Source organism: Chelonia mydas, chromosome 10 (genome assembly GCF_015237465.2).
Source record: "Chelonia mydas isolate rCheMyd1 chromosome 10, rCheMyd1.pri.v2, whole genome shotgun sequence".
Lineage (NCBI taxonomy): Eukaryota > Metazoa > Chordata > Testudines > Cheloniidae > Chelonia > Chelonia mydas.
Window position 1 is genome coordinate 82951887 of NC_051250.2, and position 21413 is coordinate 82973299.

The 21413-nt window shown below is 62.5% G+C and overlaps 1 protein-coding gene across 2 annotated transcripts in view; it reads left to right on the forward strand.

The window, feature by feature from the left end:
* The first annotated feature begins 3808 nt into the window (after nt 1–3808).
* Nucleotides 3809–21413, forward strand: part of SEMA4B (semaphorin 4B) — a 53684-nt gene continuing 36079 nt past the window's right edge. Inside the window, exons 1-2 of one of the 2 annotated variants that reach the window (XM_037910331.2) lie at nt 3809–4001; nt 12635–12869. In XM_037910331.2, the coding sequence (XP_037766259.1) occupies nt 12767–12869 (103 nt within the window). In that variant the 5' untranslated portion in view covers nt 3809–4001; nt 12635–12766. Of the gene's footprint in view, nt 4002–12566; nt 12870–21413 lie in introns of those variants that run through there. The other variant, XM_043523461.1, reaches the window with a different exon arrangement.

The following is a 21413-nucleotide window of genomic DNA, read 5'->3' on the forward strand; positions in this document are numbered from 1 at the left end:
CACTGCACAGTGACTCCCCACCCCGGTGCGGTCCATGCAACAGCCACCCCACCCCACAGCCCCGGGAGCTCCCTGGCCTGCGTGTTGCTCCAGCCCCCATGAACCTGTGGGCAAAGGCCAAGGACATGGCCGCTCTTACAGTGAGGGAGGTTTTCCTGAGGTTGGATCTAAACCTGCTCTTCTGTAGTTTGAACCCACTGCCTCTTGTCCCGCCCTCTGTGGCAAGAGAGAACAAATTTCTCCATCTCTTTCATGGCAGCCTTTCAAGTATCTGAAGACTGCGATCCTGTCTCCCCTTAATCTCTTCTTCTCCAGACCGAACATACCCAGTTCCTTCAGCCTTTGCTCGTATGGCTGCATTCCTTCCCTTTGTCATCTTTGTCGCTCGCCTTGGGATCCTTTCCAGCATGGGCAGCAGGTATTGTAGGCAACCTGTCTCCCCAAACAGCCGGCCGTGGCTCCGCCTCCAGGCCAGCGTTCCTCCTGCAGGGACTTGGGGCTGCCTGGTGCTAGGCCGTGCAGCGCTCAGGGGCTGGCCACCCGAGCACCAGGACTGAGGGCCGCCCGGAGACCCAGGGCTGGGAGCGCAGCATCCGTGCTGCCCGGCCACCTGCAGCACCGAGGCTGTGGGCACTGCGGCCGTGCCACACAGGGGCTGTGGGCAACGAGGCTGCAGTGCACCGGGGCTGGGGCCTCGCCCTCAGGCTGTCCAGGCGCTGGGGCCGGGGGGGGCGTGGGGGCGCAGTGGGGGTGCTTTCGGCTCCTGCAGAGAAGGGAAAGGTGTCACGGAGTCCCTGGGCGATGCTCTGGAACGGCTCCCTACAAAGCCAGTCAGGACTCTGGGGAAGTCTCCTTTTTGGGAGCAGACTGTCTGCAGGACACACAGCTCACACAGCTTCCACCTTCCTGGGCCTGACCTCGGAGCATTCAGCATCCTCTGCCCCTCCGTGCGCTTCCCACAGCGAGTCCACCCAGGTGGGGTCCTGGAGAAGCCAGAGGGTCCTGCCCCCCAACTCCGCAGTCAGACGGGACTCTCAGCCAGCCAGTAAAACAGAAGGTTTATTAGACGACAGGAACATGGTCTAAACCAGAGCTTGTAGGTGCAGAGAACCGGACCCCTCAGCTGGGTCCATTTTGGGGGGCAGTGAGCCAGACAACCCCGTCTGCACTTCACTCCATGTCCCAGCCAGCCCCAAACTGAAACTCCCTCCAGCCCCTCCTCCTCTGGGCTTTGTCCCTTTCCCGGGCCAGGAGGGCACCGGATTCCTTTGTTCTCCAACCCTTTAGCTCTCACCTTGCAGGGGGGAAGGGCCCAGGCCATCAGTTGCCAGGAAACAGGGTGTCGGCCATTCTCTGTGTCCAGACCCCTGCACACACCTGCCCTCTAGGGCTCTGCAAAGATCACACACCCTTACCCCACCCCCTAGATACTTAAGGACTGCATAGGGGGTGCTTTTGGCTCCTGCAGGGGAGGGAAAGGTAGAAGGGGAGAGGGGCAGGGTCTTGGGCACAAGGGGTGAGGCCAGCGGTTAGCCTCCCTGGACAGCCGGGTCACTGACTGCCCATGCTTTCCAGTTTCTCCACGTCCTTTCTATGCATTGGTGACCGATGTTGGACACCGTTCTCCAGCTGAGCAGAGCGGAACTATCTCCTCCCGTGACTTGCATGCTCTGGACCTCTGTCAATGCAACCTCAAATTGCATTGGCTTTTTTGCAACGGCATCGCATTGCTGACTCATGTCGAGGTTGTGATCCACCCCAACTCCCAGATCCTTCTCAGACGTGCTGCTGCCAGGCCAGTTCTCCCCCACTCTGGAATTGTGCGTTTGGTTTTTCTTCCCAAAGTGGAGCACCTCACATTGGTCCTTGTTGAATGTCGTTGTGTTGTCAATAGCCCAGGTCTCCAATTGATCCGGATCCCTCTGAATTTTAGCTCTGTTCTCCAAAGTGTGGCAACCCTCTCCGCAGCTTTGTGTCACCTGCAGACTTCATCAGCGTGCTCTCTAGTCCTCCGTCCAGGGCATTAATAAAGATCCTAAACAACACCGGGCCCAGAACTGATCCCTGTGGAGCCCCACTGGAGACCTCCCTCCAACCTGACCTCATTCCATTCGTAGTCACTCTTTGTCTGTGGTTGTTTAACCAACCATGTGTCCGCTTAATGGTAGTTCTGCTGAGCCCACATTTCTCCAGCTTACTTGTCACAATGTCCTGTGGGACTGTGTCCAAAGCCTGGCTGAAGTCCAGCCTCTCTCCTTCCGAACCACTAGGCAGAGGCAGGGGGCTCTTGGTGGAGAAGTAGCTGTAGAACTCCCTGCCGTTGGAGATCTGACTGGACCAGAGCCTTGCAACATTGGGGTGTCCACGCAAAACGCACCCCTGCCCTAACCTTCCCCAGTGCCAGATGCTGCCCGGGAGCGACACGGCCAAGGGGCTCTGCAGCAAGCTGGACCCAGGCTCTGGGGTGAGGCCCCTGGAGCTGCAGCAGCATCAGAGAGATGTTCACGTGCCAGAGGGTTCACTGAACTCAGAATGGAAGTGAGGGACCTGCTCAGCCAGTCACTCAGCCCTGTTCTTCGACATTACAGTCAGCGTATTTCATGCTGGCCCCTGGTTCGGAGCTTTCTGCGCACACCATCCGCTGGCACACGCAGGCTTCCCACCTGTAGAGATGCCTGGGGCAGCACCCCTCTTAGAGAGATGGTTTCAGGCTCTCTGCAGACTCAGGCAGACCTCCCTCCATTGCTTACAAGTGGGTCATGCTTTTTAACTTCCCTTTGCAACCACAAGGGCTAGAAATGCTGATGAGTTTCTGGAGCTGGCTGTGCAGCGGGGGCGAGTGTTGTGGGCATGGGGTCCCACATGGGACAGGACTGGTGATGCAGACTGCAATCTGTACAAGGGCAGAGGGAGAATGACCCTCTCCTTGCAAACGCCAGCTGCAGCCCATGGGGTGGCCTAGTTGAAGAGGCATCCCCTGATGTCTCTGGAGGTAAAACCTTTCCTTGCAGTGAGAGGGATGGGGCTCCTGGACCTGCCATGGAGTGACGTCCCATAACCCATCTCTGGGCTCTCACCCAGACGCGAGATGCCTGCTTTCTGCGCCTGGAGCTTGCTGCGGTCCCAGGAGCAGGAGTGTTTGGGGGCCTCCTGCTCTGACTTGCAGCTGCCTCCCAGACAAGCCCACGCTTCCTGCTTGCCAGAGCCTGCGCTGTGGCTAGCCCTGCCGTTCCCCGCCCCGCTGTCAGGGGCTCGCTCACGCACCCCCAGAACGCTGGACATTCCGGTACTTCTGGGAACGGTGGGATCCCACGCCTGCCGTGTGACCTCTCGTGCACGGTGTGTGCGAGGTCACGCCAGCAGTGCGCTCTGCCTCCCCCGTCCTACACCAGACGAAGCCACGGACAGGGGACAACCCTGAGGAATGTGGGGTACCCAGCTAAGGGTGGGCGAACGCCCTGCTGCCTCGTTACGCTGGCCGGCTAGCACACAGAGGGCCCCCCGACCAGCCAGTCTGCCCTGCCCGGGGATCCCTGCTCCCAGCCCTGAGCAGCGGTTTGGGACAGAGCCCCCAGGCCCAGGACCGGGATGGAGAATCCGGCCAGGGGACACTGGCCCGCTCCAGCCCGGCTCTGCCCGCTCCTGTCCCCAGGGCTCCCGGGGCAGCGCTCCAGGGCGCCCTCCCGCCTTCTCTCCCAGCTTTTCTGGGGCTGCCCAGGGCAGGGGCTTGGGACGGAGCCCTGCGGGTGACCCCCGCCTCGCCCCGGCCCGGCGAGCCCCTGAGCACGGGGCGGGGCCCAGCCTGGCCCCAGCGGCCGAGGTGCGGGGGGCTGGCGAGCCCGGGCGGGGTCTGCGGCGAGCCCGGCCGCCCCTCGCTCTCGGGCTGGGGGCCGCGCAGACCCCGCCCCGCCGGGCAGGAGGCGGCGCGGAGCCGAGCCGAGCGGGGGGCTCCCGCCGGGGACATTCCCGCCCGGGCAGCGGGGCCGGAGGCGTCCGAGCTGGTGAGGACCCGGGCGGGGGGCGGGGGTGCTCTATGGCAAGGCGGGGGGTGGGGGGGGCTGTGTGTACAGGGGGCTGGTGTGGATGTGGGGCTGTGTGCAGCGGCTGTATGCGTGGGGCTGGTGGATGTGGGGGGGCTGTGTGTACAGGGGACTGTGGGGGGGCTGCTGTGGATGTGGGGTCTATGTGTGCAGCGGCTGTATGGGGGGCGCTGTGTGTGCAGGGGGGTGTGGGGGGTTGGTGTAGGTGTGGGGCTGTGTGTGCAGGGGGCTGTCCGGGGTTGTGCGTGCAGGGGGCTGTGCGTGGGGCTGGTGTGGATGTGGGGTCTATGTGTGCAGCGGCTGTATGGGGGGCGCTGTGTGTGCAGGGGGGTGTGGGGGGGTTGGTGTAGGTGTGGGGCTGTGTGTGCAGGGGGGTGTGGGGGGTTGGTGTAGGTGTGGGGCTGTGTGTGCACCGGCTGTCCGGAGTTGTGCGTGCAGGGGGCTGTGTGTGCACCGGCTGTCCGGGGTTGTGCGTGCAGGGGGCTGTGTGTGCACCGGCTGTCCGGGGTTGTGCGTGCAGGGGGCTGTGTGTGGGGCTGGTGTGGATGTGGAGGCGGTGCGTGCAGGGGGCTGGGGGAGCTCTGGGGGGTATATCTGTACCTCTGACTGTGAGGCCGAGGGCCTGGAAGAGCTCCCCTGCCCTGTGTTCTCCGGGCAGCCTGTGGCTCTGCAGTGGGGCCTGTGGTGGGTGTGTCAGTCTGTCTGTCTGGATCCCAGGGAAATCCTGGGACTACCCCCCAGCACTCACCTGATGGTGACCATGGAGACAGCCAGAGAGGAAAGGGGGGGGACTGATTCCAGGTACTGGTGTGTCGGTGCAGAGCACCCCCCTCCCCACACATCTGTACCAGGGCCCAGCGGCCTGATCCCCTCTTCCCTTGTCCTGGAGAGAGCGTTTGAATGGGGGGTGCCGCAAGCCCCAGCTGGCGCAGGGGGAGCCCTGGGCATACACACAGTGGTTGTCAGGACCTGCGCGTTACCAGTTTGTACATGACACCGGTTAGATACAGGACATGACAGCATGCGGTGTAGTGAGTATGTCAAGCCTGAGAAGAGTTGCTGACACAGAATCGCGACCCATCCTTTGTGTCACAGGGAGCCAGTGCAGGGCCTTGAGTGGACATGGTGAGCACCACGGGCAAGGGGCCTGCTCTGAGCAGCTGATGGGTGTTGGGGAGACCAGAGAGCGGGAGGCTACACCCGCCAAAACAAGGGCAGGACGTGGCTGGGCTGGATGGTCCCGTGGGGCGGGCTCCGTGTGTAACCCCAGAGTGGTTTCTATGTATTTGTTTTGGTGGGTGGAGACAGGTGCTGCCTGGAGGCCAGTATTGGGGGTATGTGGGGTGATGTTCCCAACAGGCTCCCTTCCAACGTGCAGCTACCATGTTAGCCTCTCCCCAGAGCAGCAGCTGCTGTTTACGAGCGGACGCGAGTGTATCCCATGCGGTGCCCTGAGCCTGGTGAGAGAGCAATGCCCCAGCGTCCAGCCATCCCCAGCCCTGCCCATCTGAACACAAGAGCCCCTGCGGGGCCTGGTTCAGAGTGCGTTTCCTCTCCTCTTACCCAGCTGCCTGGAAATCCCTCCTGGGCCCCAGACTGACAAGGGGCTGAGGGCTGGAAAGCAGCAGAGGCTGGTCTCCCCTCCCTTTCCCTCTCCTCCTTCACCGCAAGTCCCTTTCCACCAGGGCAGCTCATTTAATTGTTCAAATCAAGCACTCCTCATGCTGAACGTCGAGCTCTGAGTGTGTGTGTGTCTGTGCACATCTGTGTGTGTGTCTGTGTGCATGCATGTCATGTCTGCACACGGGTGTCTGGGTCCCTGGGGTGTGCACATGTGCCAAACCCTTCCTCCCCCCAACCCCACAGGATGGGGAAGCTGCACACAGGGTGGGCAGTGTAGCTGTGTGCATGCACGCCCACAAGCCATTACCTACGCTGCCTGGGTGTGTGAGACTGAGCAGGAACATGTGGCCTTGCACATGTGTGTGAATGCCTGGCCTGTGCCATGCATGCTGCATCTGTGCCAGGAACCCTTGCTCCTGCTGCCCCCTTCCCTCCCCCCACGCCCACAAGGGAGGAAATAAATGGGAGCTTCTGGTACGCAGGCCTGGCTGCCAGCAGCTGGGACCAGACCCGACTCAGAGGGAGCAGGTTTGAGGTGGGGGGCTGCTCCTGGCAGTCTGCAGCAAGCTCTTACGGGGGTAGGCCTCTGCACCCGCTCGGGTGAGATTGTTACTGGAGTGCACGTGGTACATCCCCTCCCCTCCCACACACGGTGCTGCCCATCACGGTGCCCAGACCTCGGCTGGAGGAACAGGATCTGCAGCTAGCCTGGGAGGGAAGGGGCAGGCAACCCCCTGCTCCCTCCCCCCTCAACCCCAGGCCCCTATCCCGTCCTGTCACCACCCTCCCCCACTTCCTATTGGCTCCCTCTCCTGCCAACTCTTAGCACCCCTCTCCCTGCTTTCAGACCAATGTCCCCCCAGCCCCAGGAGAGGCCCATTGGGGAGGGGTCAGAGGGCATGGGGAAGCCTGTGGCTTCCAGCTGAACAGGCCGCAGTGGCCAGGCACACCCATGTCTGTGATGTCACACCCGCTCCCACAGCAGCGCGTGGTGATGTCACACCCGCTCCCACAGCAGCGCGTGGTGATGTCACAGTCCCCAGGTCCCATGGCAGAGGGTGCTCCCTCCTGACGGGCCGCTGTCGCTCTCTCTAATAATGATGCCATCAAGGGAGGGGAAAAACCAACAGCAGCCGTGGGTGACAATGGGGGGCGGGTCTGAGTCGCTGAGCGTGAAATCCCCTCGGTGCCAGGGTCACGGCCCTGCCCTGGCGTCTCCAGGGGCTGCGCGGGCTCCAGGGGGTTGCACCTCACTCCAGCCTCATGCTCAGGGCTGGACCCCCACCACACCAGCCCCTCCCTTTGCAGCACCCCTCAACTCTGCGACGGGACCCATGCCCCCACTGCAGGGGAGTCGGTCCCTGCGGAACCAGCGCCCGCGATGATGCTGGTCGGGCAACACCCTCCCCCTTGCAGTGTTTCCATGGGCTAAGGGCCCGTAAGGTGGGGCAGGGAGGGACTGAGCAGCCAGTCCCTAGGAGCACAGAGCTCGGGAAGGAAGAGAAATAGCTATTTGGTAAACAAAGCAGGTGACCCGGGGGAGGGAGGGCCCAGAACTGAGGCAGGAGCTGCAGGAAAGGACAGAATGGGGCTCCCTCCTCGGTCTTTCCCCTGCCTTTCACTCTCCTCGGGCCTCAGCTCCTCACCCCACGGGGCTGGGGCCTGGGATCCTTGCACCAGCCTGAGCCCGGGAATTCTTGGCAACCACAAATAGGGGCAATTCTCTCACTCATGTTGCCATGGCAAAATGTCACTGTCATTACTAACTTGTTGCCATGGTAACCTCCAGAGGAATCCGGGTGTTTCTCCAAAGGGCCCCTGCACATTCCCCTCCCCTCCCCCGCTGAGCTCCAGCACCTTCTGGGCCCGTGAGTCCCAGCCCCCAATGTCTGGAGCCAGGGAGGTGAAATGGCGGCAGGGCTGGGCAGCTGGCTCATGGCACAGTGACAGTGGTGAGGGCAGATCAGGCACCACAAGCATCCCTTCCCCTGTCCCGCCTGAGGGGCCCAATGTCCAGGCTCTGGCCCTGACAGCATCCATCTCCTGCCTAGGGAGGGACCGAGCTGGGCTCAAAGCCAGGGCGCTCCGGGACAAAGCAGGCGCCACAGACTGTTGGGTCGTGGCTGTCGTGCCCAGGGGCTGTCCCGGAGCTGCGCCCCAGTGGGGCTGTGAAGGATCCCGTCCATGTGGGCCCTGCTGGGAGCTCGTCCCATTGGAACAGGCCAGTGCAGGACTTCGCTCTGTTCCCGGGGGGCTGGGGCCGCCGTGCCAGGCCGACACATGGGGCCTGGTTGGCACCTTTCAGTGGCGCTCTGGACTCCCTTAGCCACAAGGGCAAGAAAGCGTCTGCAGGGCAGGAGTTCCTGGACCCATCCCGGAAGAGGAAGAAACCTGCCCATGTGCAGGGAGGGTATGGCAGGCTTCTCTTCTCCATCCGCACTTGGTGTGGGATCATTGGCGCTGCTGGGGAAGGCTCAGTGAGGGCAGGCCCAGCCCATCCTTCCCCCGGTGGGCTGTGAACACGCTGGGAAGGCAGGCCATGGGGCCAAGGCCTTTGTGACGGATCATTCAGTCTGTATCACAGGCCAGAGAACTTCCCCAAATAATTCCTGGAGCAGAGCTGTTAGAATCCTGATTTAAACTGCTCCATGAGGGAGAATCCATCTTGACCACAGTAAATTGTCCGAGTAGCTAATTACTCGGACATTGAAAATTTATGCCTTATTTCCATTCTGAATTTGTCTAGTTTCAACTTCCAGCCATTGGCTCATGTTAGATCTTTCTCTGCTAGACTGAAGCCCATTATTAAAGATTTGTTCCCCAGGTAGATACAGACTCTGATGCTTCTCAGATCTGCTGGAGACATGGATCCAGGCACTTCCCAGCCTTCTCTTGGGTAAGCTTCTTAAGCCACAAGGCTTCTTTTCCAGCCCCTAGATCAGCTTTCAGAGTAGCAGCCGTGTTAGTCTGTATTCGCAAAAAGAAAAGGAGTACTTGTGGCACCTTAGAGACTAACCAATTTATTTGAGCATAAGCTTTTGTAAGCTACAGCTCACCGCTGTAGCTTACGAAAGCTTATGCTCAGATAAATTGGTTAGTCTCTAAGGTGCCACAAGTCCTCCTTTTCTTTTTGGATCAGCTTTGTGGCCCTCCTTTGAATTCTCTCCAGCATTTCTCCCACCTGCTTGAAGTGCAGCGACACCTAGTCCCAGTTACAGCCTCACCAGGGCTGCCTACAGAGGCCAGCTCACTTCACCACTTCTACCTAGTATTTGTACAGCCAAGGATGAGGCATTCCCAGGCAGCTTGGCTCTGTCCGGGGCACAAGGCTGCTCTTAGGGAGGAGGCAGTTCTCAGGGGATCTCTGTAGCAGCAGCAGCCTCCCTGGAAGCAGTTACCTCCCTGCGGTGCCGGAGCGTGAAGGGCTGCAGGCGCCAAGCTCATCCTGTGGTGACTTGCATAGCTTCAGACACTGGCTAGTGTGGCCAGTTCCTTGGGCCCTTGTGTGAGGCTCAGACTTGCGTGGGAGCAGGCAGCAGGTGAACAGCAGCTCTCCAAACAATCCAGGTGGCCGGTGGGTTCTGAATCTTCCAGGTGCCCATCCCCATGGCGTCTAGGCCCTGGCTCTGGGCCATGGTTTCCTCTCACTCTCCCAGCTGCCCAAAATCATTTTTAAATTCAGTCAATAGAATAAAGTTCTATAGTTCAAGAAGGCTCTGGCATTAGCAATGGTATTAGAGAGGAAGAGAGCTCACCCTGCTGGAGTCCTACCTGGCACCGGCAGGGCACTGCTTAGGGGGCACTCACAGCACTGGGGTCCCAGCTGGTGCTGACAGGGCACTGCTTGGGGGAAGCTCACAGCATTGGGGTCCCAGCTGGTGCTGACAGGGCACTGCTTGGGGGAAGCTCACAGCATTGGGGTCCCAGCTGGTGCTGACAGGGCACTCTGGGGAAAGCTCACAGCACTGAGGTCCCAGCTGGTGCTGACAGGGCACTCTGGGGAAAGCTCACAGCACTGAGGTCCCAGCTGGTGCTGACAGGGCACTGCTTGGGGGAAGCTCACGCTGCTACAGTCTTGGCTGGCATTGGCTGAACTGAAAGTAAACTAGTGTCTTGGCCAGGAATTGGTTGTTGTTCAGGCCCAGCCCGGCACTGTCCCAGAGGCAGAGCAATAACCAGGAGCATAGGTGGGAGAGACAGGCTGGTCGAGCCAAACACCTGGGCTCCAGGTGCCAATGGATTTACGGAGCAAAGGGGCCTATTGCCAGGGGAACTAGCTGGAGCTTGTTTGCAGCCGGGCGCTGAAAGGATGTTTTGGTCCCACACTGTGCCTGCCAGTCCTGGGCATGCTGCCAGGCTCCTCCTGGCCCTGAGCCCTGTGTGTATGGGAGTCATTCCAGCAGGGCCCTGCACCAGCTGCACTCCTCAGCCCCAGCACAGCCCAGGGGCGACCTGCACAGGGCAGGGGTGAGCGGTGACATGAGCCATCCATGAGCGTGCGACCTGTAGTGCACTGTCACCCTCCTCAAGGCAGGCGCAGGACTCTAGGGCAAGCCTTCACTCCGCTGCACCAGGGATGGGGACTCAGCTGTGCCCATGTGTCCTGCCCCCTGCACAGGCAGGAGCAGATGGAAGCCCATCTTGGGAGGCAGCTGGCCGGGCAGTACATACAGAGAAACATGCTGAGTTCCCAGCTGGGCTCACAGAGCGGAGCCCAGTGCTGCCTGGGCGGCCCCCTACCCTGGCTGTTTATTCTCTGTATTGCAGCAGGCCTAGGCTGCAGCTCTGTGTGCCAGGCGCTGCACACTCACAGCGGGGGAGATGGGCCCAGCCCCAAACTGCTCACAGTCCTGGCCCCCTCCTTTTAGTGGTGGGAAGTCCCCTGGGGCTCCTGTGTGCCTGCAAAGGCACTAGCAAGGGATTGCTTTCTGGTGAGTGCGCGGCCCCGGGGCAGGGAGCTGCATGCTCTGGGGGGCGGAGGGGCCGAGCCAGAGGGCTGTGACAGCAGCAGGCATGGGGGGGGGGCAGCCTTAGCGCAGTGGGGGAGGTGGGTGGTGGCGGGGCTATGGGGGGTAGCACGGCGGGGGGGCAGGGGGACAGAATGGGGTGTGTGTGTCTAGGTCGGGTCGGCCCAGCCTCAGTCACCCCTGTGAGCAGAGCGGAGCCGTGGCAGGGCTACAGGAAGGGCAACCTCACAGCTCATTGTGGCCTGGGCAGGGCTGCGTGGCCGGGGGCCCGTGCTGCTGGGGGCGCTGGGAGCGTGGCCGGGGGCCCGTGCTGCTGGGGGCACTGGGAGCGTGGCCGTGCTGTGGCGGTGGCTGGGTGTGGGGGGAAGGTGACGGTGCTGCAGTGCAATGGGATGGTGCTGTGGGGCAGGGCCTGGGGGGTACTGATGCTGTGGGGTGGCAGTGGGGGTACTGGCACTGTCCGGGATGGGTACTGTTGCCGGGGGCAGCGGTGCTCCCACAGTGGGGGCAAGGGGTGCTGGGGGTGTTGGCACTGGTGGGGGGCAGGCAGGGGGTGCTCGCACAGACACAGTGGGGGCAAGGGTGGGGGGCAGGCGGTGGGTGCTGTTGCAGGGGGCGCGAGAATTGACACGGGAGGGGTGCTGGCACGGGGGTGGGGGGGGGCGGCCAATACTGTCCCTTCCTAGGTCTGGCTGCCTGTGGGGGGTGGCCATGGGGCGGGGGATCCACGGGGGGCCGGCCGTGCCGTGGGGCCGCCCACGCTGAGCGCTCTCTCCCCCTAGGTCTGGCTGCCTTCGGGGGGCAGTGGGGGCCGTGGAGCGGGCAGGGGGGCTGGGCTCTATGGGGCTGGCCGTGGGGCGGGGTTCCGAGGAGCGGGCAGGGGGGCTGGGCTCTATGGGGCGGGCCGTGGGGCGGGGTTCCGGGGAGCGGGCAGGGGGGCTGGGCTCTATGGGGCGGGCCGTGGGGCGGGATTTCGGGGAGCGGGCAGGAGGGCTGGGCTCTATGGGGCGGGCCGTGGGGCTGGGTTGCAGGGGGGCTGGCCATGGGGCGGGCGGGCCGTGGGGTGGGGTTCCGGGGAGCGGGCAGGGGGGTGAGCTCTATGGGGCTGGCCATGGGGCGGCCGGGCCGTGGGGTGGGGTTCCGGGGAGCGGGCAGGGGGGCTGGGCTCTATGGGGCGGGCCGTGGGGCGGGGTTCCGGTGAGCGGGCAGGGGGGCTGGGCTCTATGGGACTGGCCATGGGGCGGGCGGGCCGTGGGCGGGATTTCGGGGAGCGGGCAGGAGGGCTGGGCTCTATGGGGCGGGCCGTGGGGCCGGGTTGCAGGGGGGCTGGCCATGGGGCGGGCGGGCCGTGGGGTGGGGTTCCGGGGAGCGGGCAGGGGGGTGAGCTCTATGGGGCTGGCCATGGGGCGGCCGGGCCGTGGGGCGGGGTTCCGGGGAGCGGGCAGGGCTCTATGGGGCGGGCCGTGGGGCGGGGTTCCGGGGAGCGGGCAGGGCTCTATGGGGCGGGCCGTGGGGCGGGATTTCGGGGAGCGGGCAGGAGGGCTGGGCTCTATGGGGCGGGCCGTGGGGCCGGGTTGCAGGGGGGCTGGCCATGGGGGCGGGCGGGCCGTGGGGTGGGGTTCCGGGGAGCGGGCAGGGGGGTGAGCTCTATGGGGCTGGCCATGGGGCGGCCGGGCCGTGGGGCGGGGTTCCGGGGAGCGGGCAGGGCTCTATGGGGCGGGCCGTGGGGCGGGGTTCCGGGGAGCGGGCAGGGCTCTATGGGGCGGGCCGTGGGGCGGGGTTCCGGGGAGTGGGCCGGGGGGCTGGGCTCTATGGGGCTGGCCGTGGGGCGGGGTTCCGGGGAGCGGGCCGGGGGGGCTGGGCTCTATGGGGTGGGGCGGGGTTCCGGGGAGCGGGCCGGGGGGCTGGGCTCTATGGGGTGGGGCGGGGTTCCGGGGAGCGGGCAGGGGGCTGGGCTCTATGGGGCGGGCCGGGCCGCCCACGCTGAGCGCTCTCTGCCCCTAGGTCTGGCTGCCGCAGGAGGCCCCGCCACGGCGGGCGGCGGAAAGTTTTGCAGCCGACGGACGGAGCCGGAGCCGGAGCCGCCCGCTGCTGGCTGCGCTGCGCTGCCCGGGAGCGGAGCCCGCCCGCCCGGCCATGGGGCTCGGCCTCTCGCTCTCCCTGCTGGCCCCGGCGCTCTGGGCCCTGCTGCTGCTCTCGGCCTCCGAGGAGACGGTGCCGCGGGTCAGCCTGCACTACGGTGAGTGCGGGGGCGGCCGCGGGGCCCGGCCCGGCCGGTGTCTCCTGCTGGGAGCTCGCCCCGCGCCCGGCGCCGCTGGCAGGGGAACCCGCTGGAGCTGTGGGCAGGGGTTGTGGCGGGGCCCCCAGCGGGAGGGGCTGTGGGGGTCGTGTGGGGCCGGCAGGAGGGAGGAGGAACGGAGCGGGGGGAGCCCCATAGGATTTTTCTTGGGGCACTAAAGGCGCTGAGACTTGGGGGCCTGGGCCGGGGCAGAGATCGCTGCCGACAGGTCCCCGCAGTGTGTGCCATGCCCATCAGCAGGCACGAGGGCAAGGCCGTGCACCCTCCCCTAGCCAGTGCTTCGTGGGCTCGCCAAGGGCAGAGACTTTCGCACTAGCTGCCGCACATGCAGGCGGCGCTGCCCACGTGTTGTCACAAATGTGCCCGTTTGCATGAATGATGCCTCTCCATAGCGCCTTCCGCCCGCAGGTACTTCGCAAACCTCTGGCCCCAGGGATGTGTTTCCCCCGCAATGGAGGGGAAGCAGAAGCCCAGGGGTGGGCAGGGACTCCCCAGAGCTCCCACAGGGAGCCAGTAGCAGAACCAGGACTGGGAGCCGGGACTCCTGGGTCTCGACTCTGGAGCCCGGGTAGCCGTACGCTCACGTCCGCCCAGGAGGCTGCTGCCCGGCCGCGTCGCGCTGTGCCAGTCAGGGCGGCGGGATGGGACCTGCTGCCTGCCTGCAGCTGAGGCCTGAATGAGCAGAGCTGGGAGCTCCAGGTGTGCGTGGGGGGAGGGCTGTCTCTGGCCTCAAAGACCCCATTGACTGCACCGTGTGGCCCAGGCCCAGAGCAGTGGGAAGGAGGATGGGCTGGGCTGGGACATGGGGATTCGTGTGGAATTGCTCCCGGTGGTGGGAACGTGGGAGCCAGGGAGATCAGAGAAACGCCTTCCCCACCCTGTGGTGTGTGATGTACGAGTCTGGTCTGGCCCAGGGCCCTAGGCCTGGCTCCTCTGGAGTGGCTGGGCTGGCAGTGGGATTGGGCTGAGGCTGCTTTTGTGGCTGTCCGCTCTGCCCCTTAGTCCTGTGCTAGCAGCAGTGCCCTTTGGGCCCTCGTCCCGCCAGGCTGCGGAGTGTCCCTGGGAGGCTCAGCACAGGAGACGGGCGCCTGCTGAGGGATCTGCCCCTGCCCCGGTGGCAGCATACAGAGCATCCTGCCAGTCGCACCCACCTCTCTGGCTCCCGTGCGTGGGCCTGGGTTACAGCAGCTTTTGGGAGAGGCTCCTGACTGCTGCTTCTAGGCCCCTCCACTGGCTCCAGGGGCAGGGGATGTGAGGGCAGGGAACAGCTTGGTTAGGGCCTGTGCACGCTGGCTGGCCCCATTCTCTGGGCTGGGTTGTGGGAGCTGCAGGGTTGCAGCCCATGTGTCCTGCTGGTGGCCGATTCCCGGGGCCCAGCTCACCCCCTGCCAGCCTTCATTGGCCACAGCAGGAAAGTTATACACTGTAGAGACAGACCTGACCGCTGATCCCGCTTGCCTGGGTCCTGCCTCCGCCTGTGGCCAGTACCTGTTGCACATGGGGAGGTGATGCTGTCAGGGGGGATCCCTCCTCACCCTGCTGCCCTGGGCTGGGCCTGCAGCTTGAGAGTTCTCTGTGGACTGCGAGTGTTGCTCCAGGACGTACAATTCTCTGGGACGTTCTAACCTGCCCTGCACTTGGCTCTGAGCTGAGCATGGGGACTCTTCCCTCAGTGTGGGACTGAGCGGAGTCTCAGGGGATGTCTTCCCTGCACAGTTCCCCACAGGGAGGGAGGTGTCCGGGCTCTGACGTGGCCCTGAGGAGTACAGGGCTGAGCCCCTGTTGGTGCTCCAGAGAGGGAGGAATTAGGAGGTGAGGTGGTTGGGGTAGGTCAGCTGGAGGACTAAGGGGCTGGGCTTGGGGGCTGGGTGGCTGCACAGTGACGTATTTGAACTTCCCCCGTGAGGGGGCCTTCAGGGACTCCTCTGTGTAGTTTGGGCCCAGATGTCGGCGGGTTGACCCCACTCCTGAGCTGGATAGGATTGTCCTGTCTGGTGTTTGTTGCTGATCTTAGAAAGCGCCTTTCCCCTGCGCTGAACTCCCTGTCGGGCTGGGAACCCGGGGCCACCCAGGGACAGTGACTAGCCCAGCTTCCCCAAGAGAGCGGAGGGGGCCTGGGCTTGTGAAGGGCCTGCTTGTCCCCCGGCAGGGCTGCTTATGCTGGGGCCAGAGCCACGGTGATGTGCGTAGCACTTGCCAGCGTCCCTGTGACCTCCCTCAGGGGCCAGTGGGATGGTGCTCGTGGTGCAATCCTGCAGCCTACGTTCTCCCTGGTGTTGAAATGCCTTGTGACACCTCTGCTAGGTGCTGAGGCTGCAAAACACCAGCGCCCTGCCTACCCCGCAAGCCAGAGCATGCCTCCGAATGGTTCCTGCGTGGCAGCGTGCCAGCAGAGGGGGTGCAGCCTGGGCAGGCACGGTACATGCTGGCCCGTGCAGTAAGGCCAGGCAGTGGGTGTAAGTGATGGACACAGCGAAGGAAGGGGGAAGCAAGGAAAGAGCCGCTCGCAGGCAGTCAGAGCCGGGGGAGCTCCCCTGTCAGGCGGGTGAAGAGGCAGAGCTGTCCCCAGCGAGGGGGTTCCAGGTAGCAGACGCTGCAGAGCAGGCTTCTGCACCCAGCATGGGGGGGCTGCCTGAAAGCCCCCAGGCCAGGCTGGAGAAGCGGGGGTGGGGGAAAGGCAGGGTCTGTGTGTTTGGCTGGAGCGGGTCCAGGGAGGGGTGAATAGAGAGGGTAGCTTTGAACTGGGTCCTGGAATGGTGGGGGAGGGGAGGTGCTGGCACTTCCCTGCACATGAGAAAGCAGGTCGCTGGGGAGGGAAGGGGTTTGCTTTCCGCTCCGCTGGGTCCCATCCTGCCTTGTTGCTGGGAGCAGAGGCTCCTCCCTAGTGCGTCCTTGCCAGGGCAGGCCATTAGTGTGCTGGGCCAGGGTGTTGCACAGGGATCCCGTCCCATGGGCAAGGCTCTGGCACGTCTCTCCTCTGTATATCATGCCCCTGCTCTCAGGCTGCGCTCTGGTGTGTCTGCCCTGGAATTGGCCTGCCAGGGCCAGGGGGAGCAGCCTGGTGGTCTGTCCTGTGTGCTGATCTCTCGGGACCCTGCGTGGTTTGTGCTGGGGGCCCTGGCAGAGCTCAGCCCTGCTGGAGTTGGGGAGGGGCCAGTGCCCTGCCCTGCTCCCAGCTGCTGGGTGAGGTCGGAGCACAGGAAGCATGTTTGCCCAGTGATCAGGGACTAGCCTGGGGCTTGGGCAGCCTGGGTTCCAAGCTGTGCTCTGGGGTCGGTCCTGGTACTGCAGGGATAACGGCGCTGCCCACCCCGCAGGACTTGTGACAGTGGAACCGTTACCGGCTGCAGGATGCTCCGGGCTGTGGTGGTGGGGGCGGGTGAGCAGCCAGAGCAAGGCACTGGGGACCTGCTGCAGGGAGAGCACGGCAGGGACCCACGGGCATGGGGATGCTCCCTGCCACCCAGCGGGGTCAGACTCTGCAGCCTTTGTCCCAGTAATGCCCCAGCCTGCCATCTTGGTTTCCCTCCTGCTCTGCTGCGACCAGACCAGCGACCCATGGGTGCTCGAGGGGACTGCCCTGCCCAGCGCTGCCCTGGGGAAGTGCTGGTGGGGGGCACTCCCCACGGGTCCTCCCTGGCAGCTCAGACTGGACGCCATTTGCTCTGGCAGGGTGAATGCAGCAAGTTCTTCCTGGCCATGTGCTATCTGGGGCTTGGTGCTCAGGGGCAGGTGCAGTGTCTGTTGTACATGGTAGCATTGAGATGCCGTGATCAGGATCGGGCCTGTGGTGCTGGGTGGGACAGCTAGAGCTCTGTGTATGCCCCATCCTGCCTGTGATGTGCCAGGTCAATTCTCTGGCTTGTGCTGGGCTCAGCCCTGCCTCCAATCCCTGCCCCAGGTGGACCCATCCCAGCCTCACGTGCCCACAGTGGTTTATGGGCCCTGTCTCTGTACAGCTCCACTCCAGTCTGTGGGTGTGGGGAGGCTGCTCAGATGGATAGCACAGAGCCTGGCCCCTGCAGGCTCCCGCCCCGAGAGGGGGCAGCCTGGCCCCTCACCCCGGAAGAGCAGGGGCCTGCCCTGTGCACCATGCCAGCGGGGAAGAGGGTCCATCCTGAGCGCAGCCCACTGGAGTGTGCGGGCGGGGCGGGGCAGGGCAGGACGAGTTGCTCTCATTCACCTCCAGCAGGTTTGCCTGGAAGCAGCAGGTCCTGTCCCAACACATCCTGTTGGCTGCAGCGCAGGCTCCATGCCAGGCTGCTCCAGGAAGAGCTGCCTCCATGGCCAGGGCAGGAATACCTGCCCCTCCTGCTATGGGCCTGGCTGGGGCAGGCTCAGAGGTTGTACTTGGGGCCCTGTGCTGCTCGAGTGCACCATCCCCTGCTCTGCTCCCAGCCGGCTCAGGGCATCTTGTCTAGGGGGCCCCGAGTAGCATCGGGACTTCCCTGAAAGCCTGGCAGCTGTTGGGCACGGGGGCAGCAGAGGCAGGACCCCTGGAGCTGGGCTGGGATCCAGGTCTGTGCCTGGCTCCTGCGTGGGCCTCAGAGCTCCCTGTCTCTCCTGCTAGCACAGAGAGGGCCCTGCCTGGGTGCTGCAACGGAGCAGCTGCTCCTGGGGCCCTTTATGTTAAGTGCCCAAAGGAGCCTGGCTGTGGGCAGGGCTGGCTGGGAGGCGGGGGTCCTTCTGCACACAGTCACTGCTAGCTGGCCCAGTCTGTTCCTTGTGGCTGCTGGGAGCTTGGGTCCACAGCAAATGTGGCTCGTTCCTTCCCAGGCAGGTAGAGTCATAATGATAGGACTGGCCTGGGCGGGTCATCGTCCCCTTCCCCCAGCTCCCAGACAGATGGGACAGGGTCACTAACCCTCCCGGTGCACAGAGGGGAACCGAGGCACAGAGACACAGGAAGGCAGCGGCAGAGCCAGGAAAGGAACCCAGGAGTCCTGATCACCAGTTCCCCCTGCTCTGGTTGCCAGCCAGCGGGCAGGTGCCCCCAGCAAAGGGGGGGGGGGTCCAGCAGGGAGCTGCAGGCAGGCAGCCATCACTCTCCCAGCCCTGCAGGCTCATGCCAGCTGATTTTGTCCTGCCTGGGTGGCTAGACCCCTGTGAGGGGGATCTGGGATGGGAACTTGCGGGAGGAGTTGTCATCAGTAGCCTTGTGCTGAGCGGGGAGACAGCCAGGCCCCTCCCCCTGCAGTGCAGGGCAAGGTTGAGACTGCTGCCCTGGGCAGGTCGGAGGCTGGGGCTGTGAGTCAGAGGGTTCTCACTGGGAAAAGGAAGCACTTCCTGGGCCGGTTCCCTGCTCACTCACAGGGCAGGTAACTGCAGCTGCTCGGCAGTGAGTCAGCCCTGCAGGAGCCCAGAGTCCCATCCTGAAGTGCCCTTTGGGAGCAGCCTCCTGGCAGGGGGCACAGTCTGGGCTCCAGCCAGCACTTCCGTTCCATGCCCCGTTCTGTCTGCTCTCGGCTTCCCCCCTGGAATCTCCCAGGCCTCTGCCCAAAGGAGACATTGCCTGGGGTGAAAGAGCAAGAACCCCACTCTGCCTGTTCTCCGAACACGTCCATGCTGCTCCCTCCTGCAGTGCTGTCATCTGGGACAGGAGGCTGGTGTGCCTGGGAGTTCTGGACAGATGGGCTCTGAGCATCAGGAGTGCAGGGTTGGAGTCTGAGTGCGTGGCCTGAGGTCTTCCCTCACCTCCAGCAGTGTGCGGTGGGGGCAGGTCAGGGCTGAGGGCAGCCGTGGGCCAGGCAAGCCCCTCAAGGCTTCTCTCTTTCATGGTGAAATCCCCCTAGGTCCTGCAAGGTCTGTGTACTGTGGTGTCACGGAGTACCCGGGCGATGCTCTGGAACTGCTCCCTACGAAGCCAGTCAGGACTCTGGGGCAGTCTCCTCTCTAGGAGCAGCCTGTCTCCAGGAACCACAGCTCACCCAGCTTCCACCTTCCTCAGTCTGACCTCGGAGCATTCAGCCTCCTCTGCCCCTCCATGTGCTTCCCACAGCGAGTCCGCCCAGGCGGGGTCCTGGGGAAGCCAGAGGGTCCTGCCTCCCAACTCCGCAGTCAGACGTGACTCTCAGCCAGCCAGTAAAACAGAAGGTTTATTAGACGACAGGAACATGGTCTAACACAGAGCTTGTAGGTGCAGAGAACAGGACCCCTCAGCCAGGTCCATTTTGGGGGGCAGTGAGCCAGACAACCCCGTCTGCACTTCACTCCATGTCCCCAGCCAGCCCCAAACTGAAACTCTCTCCAGCCCCTCCTCCTCTGGGCTCTGTCCCTTTCCCAGGCCAGGAGGTCACCGGATTCCTTTGTTCTCCAACCCTTTAGCTCTCACCTTGCAGGGGGGAAAGGGCCAGGCCATCAGTTGCCAGGAAACAGGGTGTTGGCCATTCTCTGTGTCCAGACCCCTGCACACACCTGCCCTCTAGAGCTCTGCAACAATCATACACCCTTATCCCATCACCTAGATACTTAAGAACTTCATGGGGGAAACTGAGGCACCCCCACACTATTCAGAGGAAACATTAAGAACAGTCCCGCTTCGTCACATCTCTCCCCCCTTCGAGACCGAACTGAGCGGGGTCACTTTAGCCGATAACCTGGGGAAATTTGAAGCCACCAACGTTCCCATGGATGCCCCAGCATCTCTCTCGTTCCTTGGTGGGAGTTACACCAGGCCCTTCCAGTTTCACGCCCTCCCTTAGGTCAGGGGTGGTCGATAGCACTTGCACACCGCATGCGGGAAGGTTTATGTGGCCCGTGCCCTTTTGCCACCCTAAAACCCCTGGGGGTCAAACTGGGATCGGGTCTTCTCCCAGCGCTCCAATCTGGAGGGCTGCAATTCGGGCTCTCTTGGTTAAGAGCCCCCATCTGGACCTGGGCCACATACTGTTCACTTCCAGAACTAGCATGGAGACATCCCTTTCTCAACAATCTTGTCTCCCCAACAAGCTGGCCAAACACAGCCACTTGGTTATAGGACTGTTTAACTTCCTTAACAGCTTTCACCCCATCTGAGACCACCTCAAAGCTATTCACACTGGATCCTTCAACAGGAAAGTCAGTGGATCCATTCACAACAGAAAACTTCTGGCTGTTAGGAACTGAAACTCTCTTGATTAAGTTTCAGAGTAGCAGCCGTGTTAGACTGTATTCGCAAAAAGAAAAGGAGTACTTGAGGCACCTTAGAGATGCATCCAATGAAGTGAGCTGTAGCTCACGAAAGCTTATGCTCAAATAAATTTGTTAGTCTCTAAGGTGCCACAAGTACTCCTGTTCTTTTCTTGATTAAATCACTTTCACACCCTTCAGTTGCAGTAAACTGCTTGCAAAAACTCCATGAGGATTCCTTTCCCTAGGGCTTTTCTATGCAACAATTCACCCTTCACAGAAATTCTGCCCTTACCCTCTTCACCTAGGACTTGCTCTAGAGAAACATTTTCCTGAACAACAACAGACTCTTTCTGGGTCTCACTTACATCCAGAATCACCCCTGGCCCATCCGGCAGATTCCTACCCAATCCCCTTTCAGGCAAACTGACAGACTTCCTAGATAAAAGGTCAGAAGCATTCTCCTTCCCTTTGCCACACACAAGTTCAGGAATCTTTTCCTTCTTGCTACAGGTTTCCACACCATCAGTAGGTAACACAATCACATCACCTTCATGCTCTCCTTGTGCCCGGGCTAGGATCTCACCCTGATTAGTCAGAGTTGCTACACCCTTTCCCAACCACACACTAGCAACAGGCAAAATACAAGCACCAGAATTGTCTGGTCTCTGGGATTTTGCGTAGACACTAACTGGATGCAACCTAGGTACAGTGCCATTCTCCTGAGCAGACACAAACTTAGGACCATTCCTTTCTTGGGCTTTAGCTGAATCCAGAACAAACTCTGAGACAACTGCACTATTCTCAGCCATCACAGGCTGAAAGGCCCCTTCTGTCTGCTCCACAGACAAAGAGCCGGACACACTTTTTCCTTTCCCAGACACACAGCTTGGGATCTCTTTCCCCTGGTCCCAGCACACAAGGCTGGTCACAGACAACTGCTTGGAGACCAAGGTAGCTCCCTCCATAGGCAAGTCAATACCCCTGACAGACACAGGCACATTTCGTTCACTAAAAGAAAAGGAGTACTTGTGGCACCTTAGAGACTAACCAATTTATTTGAGCATAAGCTTTCGTGAGCTACAGCTCACTTCACTGTCACAATTCTCCACCCAGCTAACAGGTAAGGTCCAGGGACACTCATCTTCCGCTCTCCTCGCCTTCCCACCCTGCTGACTAGACAAAGTCATCAGCTCACAAGGCTGCCTAGGCTCATCCAGACTTTCCTTACCAAGCACCTTGCCACTCCCCACAGATCCCCTGCCCTGCCTGTGTCTCCCCCCACTCAGCTGTGGTCTCCTCCCCGCTGCCAGACGGGTCATCTGCATTTTCACGGACCATTTCCCTCTCCGCTGATTGGTTCCCTGGATTAAAATT